Source organism: Pteropus vampyrus, unplaced genomic scaffold, assembly GCF_000151845.1.
Source record: "Pteropus vampyrus isolate Shadow unplaced genomic scaffold, Pvam_2.0 Scaffold27, whole genome shotgun sequence".
Taxonomy (NCBI): Eukaryota; Metazoa; Chordata; class Mammalia; order Chiroptera; family Pteropodidae; genus Pteropus; species Pteropus vampyrus.
The window spans coordinates 270,709-281,624 of record NW_011888808.1 but is presented as its reverse complement, the minus strand read 5'-3'; the positions used below and the strand labels follow the sequence as shown (position 1 = coordinate 281,624).

Sequence of the window (10,916 nt, the reverse complement as noted above, 5' to 3'; positions counted from 1 at the left end):
GGGTTCCAGGGTCTGCTAAAGATCAAAGACACAGAAGAGTCTCCCAGCCCCTCCTTCCGGGTGACTTCTTGGTCTCTTCACCCGAGGGACGAGTCAACGCCCCCGCCCACCTCTAGGTGGGGAGGCGGGAACAGAAGTGGGAGCCGCACGGGCTCCGCCTTCCCGGACCGCTGCTGAGCCTGCGGGGACCTTGGCTGAGTGGGCGGGGCCTGGGTGGTAGGTGGAGCGGGGCGCGCCGGCAGGGCGGGGTCCGACCCCGCGGAAGCGCGGGGCGGGGTTGGTTGAGGGCTGGGCTCCTGGAGGGCCCGGCAGCCGCGGACCAGCAGGATCCCGCTGAGTGGGCGGGGCCGGACTCCTGGGGGCGGGGATAGGCGGACGAGTGGGCGTGGTCGGCGCGGGCGGGGCGGGGCGTGCGCTCCTGTCTGCGAGTCTCCGAGGCGCGGTGAGGCGGTTGAGCCGCGGCGCCCTAATACTCACGGCGGCTGTGCTCGCGCGCAGAGAACGACTCAGGGCTCGCTTTGTAGCCGCTGCCGCGCTGCGCGCGCCGAGCGCCTCCGGCCGGAGCGCAGAGAGAGAGAGGGTGAGGGTGAGGGAGAGGGAGAGGGAAAGGGAGAGGGAGGGGGGCGCACTCCCAAGCCTCCCGCCGCGCCCCCGCCGCCGGGGGGAAGAATGTGCCACCAGCTGTTCTCCGCTCTCTAGCGCTGTGCCCCAAAGTGAAGAACTTGGAGGAAGAGGAGACAAAGGCTGCGTTTGGGACGGATGAGCTAGAGACTTGGGTTTGGGCAAACAAAAGGTGCGAAAGACGAGAAGGGAGAAGGCGATGGCAACCGGGGAGCCCCGCGGGCTCGAGTTCCTGAGAGTCGCGCCGTGACACGCATGGTTTCCCGGGACCTTCTGCTGGGCTGACTGCCGCGAGCTGGACGCCGGACGCCGGCAAGTCGCGGGGCGCGCGGGAACAATGGACAACTTCTTCCCCGAGGTGAGTGCGCTCGCGGCCCCTCTGGGCTCCCTTCCTGCCCGGACCTGGCCCCGCGTGCCCGGGGGCAGGGATCGGCCCGCCGCGTCGCGCGCCCGCCGGGTGGCTTTCCCCAAGCCCGAGAGGGCGAAACTTTCCGGGAGTCGCCTGAAAGCTCCCCCCACTACCCCCCACCTGGAGGAGCCTCGGGATGAGTAAGCCGAGGCAGGTTTTGTTTCGTCCCGCGCTTCCACTTTGCCCGGGAGGTAGCCAAGGTGAGCTTCCTTTTGCGTGGGTGGCTGGATCGCCCGCGTCCCCGCGGTGCCCCGCGCGAGGTGAGGCGGCGGGTCCCGCGGCCCGGCCGGGACATCTGCTTGCCCGACTGCCTGGGTGCAGGAAGCCCAATAAAATGTTCAACCGGGACAAGCCTTTTCTCCAAGAAAGGTCTGGCATTTCCTTCGCAAAACGTGCGGGCTTCCTGTGAGAGGGGTGCAGATACTTCCAGGGAAGACGGCATGGTGAAGAGCGAGCCGGGGCAGGCGAGGGTTTAATCATTCACCGTGCTCTCTGCCGACCGGACCTTTGGAGTCTAGCTTCTGGTTCTCACCGAGAAGTGCTCTTTTAGGGCTTGAGATCATTCCAGAACGTGAGGATCAAAAGATCAAGTATTTCTGCTGACTGTCTTTGGCAGATTTGGAATTCGAGTGTAAAGAAAATCGTTTAGAGCCAGCAATGGCTATTTTAAACTATTAAACTGATGTCCCTTTTAGGGTCATTGAGGGCAGGACACCGCAGTTACTTGAAACCCTTGACTGGAGAACCTTTTTTTTTTTTTTTACCTCCCTGGGATCGAGGGTTACTGTGATTTCTTGGCTCCCTTTCCTTTCTTGGTTGTGTTTATTTAATACACTCTGTTTAAGTTTGAGATTTGAAGTGGCTCAAAGTAAACTTAGTTGACTTAAGACAGTCCAGTGTGACCTTCTTTGAAAGCCAGGGTGTATTTTGTTAATCTAGAACAGTTTTGGAATCTTCCAGCAAATGAGATCGGTGAGGGTTTGTTTGCCTCTGTGTTCGATACTTGTTTTATCACACTTAATTGCGTATAATATTTCAAGTCATTCTGATTTCTGGATGCCCGTTTACACAACTATTTATAATGGCCAAAATGATAAATATATTTTCTTGTGTAATAATATCAAGTTTTTTCTTTTTCTAATTAATTTTTATTATGGTGACATTGGTTAACAAAATCCAGTAAAGTTCAGGTGTACAAGTTTTTTCAAAGTGGCATCTCACATGTGACACCCATATTCACTGTAAGAGGTGGATGGGAAGGAAATTAAATCATCTATTAATACATATTTTTACTTTAAAAAAATGAAATCTGTAATTGTGAGAGTAACATTGACTAATGTGTAGCTCTTTTTTTATGCCTGTAAGAAGGCTCCAGAACTTTTTGCAGAAGTCGAAAGTTAGCCGATGATGGAAGACCGGTGGGCTGTGTTTAATTGCCTTCATCTGTAAGAAAACCTAGGCTCTGCCTGCAGGACAGTAATTCTTAACTTTTTTTTTTCGAGGGGGGAGGGGGTGTTATTTTATTCTCTTCTGGGCCCCTTAGGAAATATGATGAGACATAGAATTTGTATTTGTTTTTTTTAAGGTCCCTGTCCCCATGAAACCTGTCTGTGGAACACAGGGGGTACCTGGCTTCCCCTTGGGAAGAACTCTGCCCCCTAGCGCAAGTTGGGGGAACTGCAGTGACAGCTGCACCCTGCCCTCACATTCTCTGGATGAAAAACTTTCCTTACACTAATACCTTACCTGGTTCAGTGTAGGAGACTTGGTTGTTGGATTTTATTTCAGTAATTAATACAATATTGAACTTAGCTTTTAGCGATCATTTACTCCTTCCTCTGCATTTCCTAAATGAAGAGTTAACCCAACGATGTTAAGTCACTTGCCCAAGTTCAAAGAGCTTTTTATAGAATGCAGAGCCTTTTTCTTCTTTTGCTGGTGATTTGAGTATTTAGAGGAAATTTTCATTCATTTACTTTTGATCTTGCAGTGTATGTTTTACAATATTAATTTCTAATCAGCTTTCAAAGTTCTGCCTCTAAGGTGGAGGCCAGCAGGGCCAGTCAGGGAGGACACACTGTCCTATGTTAGAGACAAACCACTAACACAGATCCTGTCTCTGTTCAGTATCTTATAACAGAGCATCCCTTTCTTAAACTCTCCAGTAGAGAAAATCTTGTAATGTCTCATTAATAGAAACAATAAATACGAAAGTGATATATTTTCAAGGACAGCAAAATTGTAGGGCCTACTTATCACTAAGTGGTGTCCTGTTCTTTGGGAACTTGATGCTGTTCAAGCAAAAGGTGTTTTGAGGATTACTGATGGGACATACACGAATGTTTTGATTTTCATAATAATTATGTAAAGTTTACATGAATGATAATCATAAATACAAATGTAGAAAGCAAGTATTAATGTTTTAAGGAATAAATTATTAGGTATAGCTGGAATATTTTCCACCATTTCTTATAGCCGGTTCACTCTGGGCTGGAACAAACCCAACTCGCAAATTAAGTGGAAACACCTTTCCACTCAATTTGGAAGGTATCCTGGTTTTGGTTGTTACCTGGAGTTGTTTAAATAGCTTTTTAAGCTGAGAATAGTTCTGGAGCCTATTTTCCTCCCCTTTTCATAGTATTTTGTTTTGTGTTTTAGAGCTTATTGATATTTCTTGGTTAAAAAAATTAGGACTGTTATTTTTGGCAGTTCCTTCCCTCCCAGATCACTTCTCCAGGGCAAAAGGGAAGCACCGAGGGCTTCCTTGTCCCACCGAATCCTGAAGCCCACCCTTTTGACAACCGTAAACTAGAATCGGAAACTATCGCTGGTGTCCCCTTTTCTCACAGTGGGGTGTAGCGCCTGGCCTATTCTGCACACTTTACAAGGATTTCTGTTGCGAAGTGCTTATTTTTTGGCCCCTGTCACATTGAGGACAGCAAAGCCCCGGGAGCAGCTGTGAGCAGGACAGTTGTTGCTAGCAGGGAGCCCTGGCTACCCCCTGCCACCCCATATCGTGTGGCCTGCTGTTCTCACTTTCACCAAATCAGACACAAATCAGCATGGGCTGGGCCTTCACTATTAACCAGAGTGGTGAGGGGAGGAAGCAGAGTGTTTGCTTTTCCAGCTCCTCTGGCTTTATGTGGGGTCACCTGTAAGGATATAAGCCTTGAATGTGCTCTTCTGTCGAGATTAGTAGGAAATAGGCTACCTTATTGTGAGTGGGTTTCAGAATTTTGCATTCAGGGGAACTGCCGCATAATATTTTCGTGTCATTAATTTGCAGGGAACATTCAAGAATGAGTAACCTGTGAAGTCTGCATTAAGCTTGGGAATATTTCTCCTTGTCTAAAAGATCCTGAGCTGATTGAAAAGCACCTCATTTCTTAAAAGTAGAAAAGATGGGGCCCCTGGGAGCCCAGCTGCACCCCTCCCACCTGTGGGACCCCAGCTGGGTTACCTGACCTTCCTGGGCTTTATTTCTCTAGTCTGTAAGTGGGCACAATAGTGTTGACCATGTGTGGTTATTAGGAGACTTTGAGATAATATTTACAAAGCACTGGGTGCATGGTAGGTGAGTAGTAGTAAGAGATTAGTTATAGTAACTTAGAAACTAGAATAAGTGGCCATTGATGGTGAATGAAACCCCAGTGCTCAATATTTATAAAGCACTGGGTGCATGGTAGGTGAGTAGTAGTAAGAGATTAGTTATAGTGACTTAGAAACTAGAATAAGTGGCCACTGATGGTAAATGAAACCCCAGTGCTCAACAGTGTCGCAGAGTCTCAGCCTTAGAGCTGGTGCCCATATCATTTCTTGTGCCGGATTGCATTTAATGATTGGCTCTCTTTCACCTGTACGCTTCTGGCAGATTTTATATTTCCAGCGTTCTATCTAAAGCACGTTCATATTGCTTACAAAATCAAGTTCGCATTCCTTAGTCTAGTTTTCAAGGCCTTCTGATCTTGCAAACTTTTTATTCTTGTCCCCCACGTGAATTCGATTTCAGAGGATCTATTACTAGTCCCGCTCCATGCCTTTGTGCTCGCTGTCCTCGCTGCTGATTGGGTAGCCTGCCTGTCCAGCTCCTTTTTGAAACCAGCCTGACAGGTCTAGTGCACGGTGACCCCTCTCTTTCCTCTGAACTTGGCTCTGCCTCTTTCTGTCCTGGTCTTAAGAATTCACTCCTGTTAGCCAGAGGCTTTATGTATCTTTTCCCCCTCTTTTCGAGTGAGTAAACAGAACCTTGAGAGGTTAAATATCCCATTTATAGGTTTTATTACCTCATTTGCACTCTGAGGTCCTTAAGGATGGGATTCTTGTATAGTTATTTTCCCCTCAAGAACAATTATTTTTTTTAGAGCCGTAGGGGAGATGCTCATGACCTATTCGATCAATTACGAAGTGTTGTACAATTCTTTGAGGGCAATAAATATGGCTAACTTTTATTGAGTGCCTTCTATGTGCCACACATACACCTGAGCACTTTTCGTTCAGTGATTCATTTAATGCATGTAACAACCCTATGAATAAGGCCCCAACAATGAGGAAAGTGAGGCACAGAGAGGTTAAGTAACTGTCCCAGGGTCACACAGCTAGGAAGTGGCAGCCAGGATTTGAACCCAGACTGGCTGTCTCCGGAACCTCTGTGCTCTGCATGGCCATGCTTTTCTTTCCTGTTGGGGTCATTGGTCTTAAGCTGGCGTCAGCATTTCCGGGCTCTTTGATGAAGTGGCGTATACTGTAGGCAGCTGGTGATTCCTGAGTCGAAAACTTCATGGGAGTTTGGGAAAACAAGTGTCCACACCGCAGAAACATTGCAAACCCAGCAGGAAAAGGTGAATCAGTTTTTGAACATGCCACTAATTTTTCTTTGGTTTGTTCTTTACTTAGGAAAGACACACCTTCTGTTTCCTTGTCAAATGTGCTTTCTAAAGCTGTGGGTCCCAACCTCAATGCGGATGCCAGAAAGAGTTGTATAATAAGGCACTTAGAAAACTAGGTTTTTGAGAAGTGTGTATTAAAAGAGTTGACTCATTTGTCTCCCCAGTTCTAATGATCAATTATTGGAGGACTCCTCTTTGAGGTTTTCTGATGGAATCTTTCTAGTAAAGATTCCTGATTGCTTCCCCAGGGTGTCTCCATGTCAGTAGCGTCTTACTTGTGAGCTTGTTAAGGCTCGTGGACTGATCGTTGACAGAGGAGAGGAACATGGCTCAAAGAACCTGCCTTGAGTAAACCATGTTGCCGCCTCGCCAAAAGCTTTTCGGAAAAATGTCCCTGCCAGGCGGAAAGTGAGAAACTTGAGTCCCCAGTTTCAGTGTAGCATCTCATGTCACATGACACGACATCTGACTCTGCCAGTTACAGGCAAAGCTGTGACATGTCTGTAGAAGCACAGCCAGAGTGAGGGAGTGGCCTACATTTACTGCCTCTGCCTTCACCCAAGTTTCAGTAGGCGCCTTCGGGGTTAAAATTGCCTCCATGTGAAAGCATTTCCCATCGTGGTAGTTTAAAAAATGAGATATTTCTGTTAGGGTAGGCAAAGTTGAATTTTTGCTCTTTAGGGTAGGCAAGCTTATCTTTACTACCTGTCAGTGATTTAAAAACCAAGATAAAATGAGATACGGGGATGCTGGAATAGAATGTAGCTTTTTCACTTGGTCTCTTACCCAGCATTGGGTCCCCAAAGAATCCCATAATTTTTTTAAATGTCATCTTTTGGGGGTCAGTTAATAACGTGTAAGTATGACAGTGGTATCCATTGTGGAGGGAGGTGAACTTATCTCTGTGCTTGTGACATCTATTTTGTGTGTTAAAATCCTGTTTAAAGAAGCTTGGTAGACCGCATGCTTGTGTGTGTGGCCTACCATGAATACATTTTTAGGCTTTCATTAGTTTCATAGATACTGAAATTAAGTTACTAGGAATATATTTACAATTCAGAGTGTTCTTGCTAAAAAAAAAAATTGATAAACATCTGCTGTATTTTCTCTGTCATTCTTAAACCATTTTTTTTCTTAATCATGCAAAGAATATGCAATAAGTTTAGAAAATTTAGAAAATGCCATAAGCAAAGACAAAAACCCTATGGGCCCTATTCTTAATGCTTTGTATGGTATATGCTTTTTATGCCTCTATACATGTTTGTGTAGAAGTTCATCTGTAATGTATTTCATTTAAGATTTGACTGAAAAAAGCTTTAACTGTCAAGAAATTTGCATGTGTACAGGCAGCCTTAAAAAAGAACAGGATTGCATATGAGAGATTACTGAAATTGCAGGATGTACAAAATTTTGTGATTTCACTATGTAAGTCACTTAATATTGTGAATCCTCATTATTTCTTAATTCTCTAGGCCCATCAAATATTTCTTAAATCGTTCAACATTTTCACTGCTATACATATTATAAAGAAAACTGAACACAAGCTAATTCATTAAAAATCTGTTTTTAGGTAAGACTATACCTTAATGCACCTTGGCCAGAAAATAGTCTATATAAAAATGTTTGGGTGTTATGTGTGTATGAATCTTTCCTTTCTAGTCATACAAATGTTTTTATTACCTTAACATGACTTTTTACTATGTTCTTGAAATATCAGTTTTTTTGCATGCTTCACATGTAGTTCCTTTTTGATGGAGGAAGTCTTTCTCTAATATTTTAAAAGTAAAATGGCATAATTTGTTCTGTTTGGGGATTTGGGAAGCTTTTGCTAATATTACTAGTAAGAAACAGTTTATCTCAAATAACTGCCACTTGCAAGTTCAAAATTAATAATTGCCACCCAAGACCATGGTTCACTCTTTGATATTTATTTACTTATTTTTTTATGCTTATTTATTACTGTCTTTGTGATATACAGGGCACTCTAAAGCCTGTAGCCCAAGGCAGGGATCCTAGGTGTCTGGGTCTGAGTGGCAATGCCTATTCCTCCTGGGCATGTGTCATCATTTATATGACCATTTTAGGTTGCTTCTAGTTGTTTGCTTTAATATAAGACAGCACATGAACATTTGTGTACCTAGATCATTGCACACTTGTCTGATTATTTCTTGAGGATAACATTTTCCAGGGGTGGGTATGTTTGATCAAAGAGTTTTACACATTTTTACTTAAGATTATTTGGCAGCGAAAGTTTTGTGAGAGGTGTCAGCGCAGCTTACAGCAGGCACGACTGAGACAGACTGTCATGATGTATTGAAGATAAGAGGGATTTCATAACTTTTTGTTAGACTCTTAATGGCATGCATTGTGTTTCACAGAGGAAGTTAACATATAATACTAGATTCTGTGTCCGCTGTTATATTCTCTGAGCCAGAGTGGAGGAGAGAGGCTTTCTTCTCAGTTAATTACAGGCAGGTCTGTCAATTCACATCCAATCCCCAGAAAATCCTAGTGTGGCTTCTGATGTTCATTTAAGGCCAAAGTACACACAGGGGACCCAGCTTTATGCTGCCTGGGGAGCCATTGGCCATTTGATTAGGGTATTGTTTGTATGGATTATTCTTTTAATTCTCATTCATTTGCATCATAAGTATCCTTGGGACTTTGGGCCACAACGCTTATGTGGTTCTGGTTCTAACAGTAGGGATTTGGGTTACGTACAGCAGTATTGGGGTGTGTATGTGCGTGTGACTTTAAGGTTTATTATTTTTATTAATTACCCCCGGAAAATCTTTTCATGAACCTTGAAATAAAAGGATTGAGTGTTAGGTGCAAACTGCACTACATCCTTCATAATGTGCTTCTGTTTATTTCCACCCACATTTTGTTCTTTTAATGATGTGAGCTAAGGGTCAAGGAGAACAGCCCTTCCGTCGTTTTTCGGCTTCGGTTTTTCGGTGTCGACAAGTGTGTCCTCTTTCTAGGCCTTCTCGACCTTGTCGCCAATGACGTCTTCAGCCAGGTCCGTCTTTGTAATGAAGGACTGTCCTGTGTGTTGTAGGACATTGAGCAGCATCCCTGGCCTCTAATCACCAGATGCCAGTAGCACTCACCTCCCTCAGTTGTGATCCTCAAAAATGTCTCCAGACGTTACAGAGGCCCCCCGAGAAGGAAGGGGTACAGAGTGGCTCCAGCCAAGAATCACTGTGCTGTGTCCACACTTTCATGGCCATGGATGGCTTAAATTTGGGTCTCACTAGTACTTTTTTCACCCTTCCTCATTTATACTGATTCCTAGTTGCTTTTCATCTCTCTGGATGATAGAGAGCACACAGATATTAGTGCCGAAGTTGTATTCTGTTCTTTGTCATTCAAGTCATGTGTTAAGATGTTCGGTTTGATTAGAATATGGATTTTCGACTGCACCTTCTGCCCCGAGGCTCTTGTTGGTCCCCCTTCTGGTGCTTTACCTCTGACTCCTTAAGTTCCTTTTCAGATCGTCTGACTGGAGCGTTAGAGAAATATGTATTATACTGCACTGTGTAATGAAATTGACGGTTCTCTGCTAGGAAAGAGAAGGTCAGATTCTCAAAGTTTTGAGAACATGTTGAGCTAAGTTGTATCTACTGCCCTCTTCCCCCATATGTTTTATACAATTTTATTCTGGGATGCCTTTTTGTTAAAAAAGAATACTCAGAAGTTGCCAAAATAGTACAGCGAGGTCCTGTGTATCTGTCACCTAGCTTCCCTGGTGGTGACATGTAACAATAGTACGCTATTAAAAAAAACCCCAGAAAAATAACATTGGTATAGTCTATAGAAATCATTCAGATTTCACCAGTTTTTACATATACTTATTTGTATGCACATGTGTAGTTCTAAGCAGTGTTGTCACGGGTATAGGTTTGTGTAACTACCAGTGTGATCCTAGTACAGGACTCTCCGCTTTGGGCTACCCCGTGGGCAATACCGCCTCCTCCCCCCTAGTTAACTACTAATCTGTTCTCCTCTAACCTATAATACTGTCTGTGAATGTTACATAAATGATTCAGTATGTCAGCCTTCTGAGGTGGGCTCGTTAGTGCCCTTGAGACCTGCCCTTGTGTGTGTGCATGGATAGTTTGTTCCATTTTATTGTTGAGTAGCAGTTCCATTGTGCTGGTGCTTATTTAAACCTTGTCATTAACATCCATTATCATTCTGAGACTAGCAAGTATCTGCGCAGTAGATTACTCTGTTTTTTGTCCCATGGCTGATAAGAGCTCAGATGCTTATGGCCTTCCTTGTTTACTCCTTGTAGTAAAATGCTGTTGTCAAAGGATTTTATGATTTGTGACTATGTCTCAAGTCGCTTGAGGTAGATGTGGTCACACCTGGTGCATTCGAACCCTTGCTCAACATCGTAACAACTGATCGGTCCCTATTCCTGGGCTCTTTCCCCGAGATAAACTTCAGGAAATCAAATGACTTTTGTCTTGTGTGGTTAATGCTGTCTTTGGTGTCACAACTCTAACATGTTGCAGCCCCTGTGGACCAGCCAGGTGAGGGAATGGATGTTGGAGTTCGCTAGAGCCCAGACTTCTTGGGATGCCGAACAGAAATGCAGCAAAAATGTTCTTGTCATCCTTCAGTATCTGAGCAGGACTGAATGGAAAAAAAAAGATTTCTTCGATGTGAGACCTCTGAGGCTATTGAAAGTGCCCTTTTCTCAAGTTCTGACTTGAGTCAGGCATATGGTGGTGGCAGCGGGGAGGGGACCATTGAGTGAAAAGCATGACGAGAAGCTAGAGCGCCTGACAGACAGCCTCCACCCCCTTGATCAGCCAGGACAGGATGTCTCCAGCTGTCCCAGTCCTAGGGCGGTGGGTCTGAACCACCCCACGCGGACTGCCGGTCTCTGAGCCAGCCCACTGGGCTTTGTCTGTCTCCATCATGGATCCCCCATCTTTCTACCCTTTTCCTTTTATAATTAAAATCTGAGCGGAGAGTACGTTCCGAGT

General features: G+C 44.9%; 1 protein-coding gene across 1 annotated transcript in view; it reads left to right on the top strand.

Annotated features, from left to right (window-relative positions):
• The first annotated feature begins 424 nt into the window (after positions 1–424).
• The window catches only part of MYO10 (myosin X), a 207,480-nt gene continuing 196,988 nt past the window's right edge, over positions 425–10,916 (top strand). Inside the window, exon 1 of the mRNA XM_011356464.2 lies at positions 425–979. Within this exon, the coding sequence (XP_011354766.1) occupies positions 959–979 (21 nt within the window). The 5' untranslated portion in view covers positions 425–958. The remainder of the gene's footprint in view (positions 980–10,916) is intronic.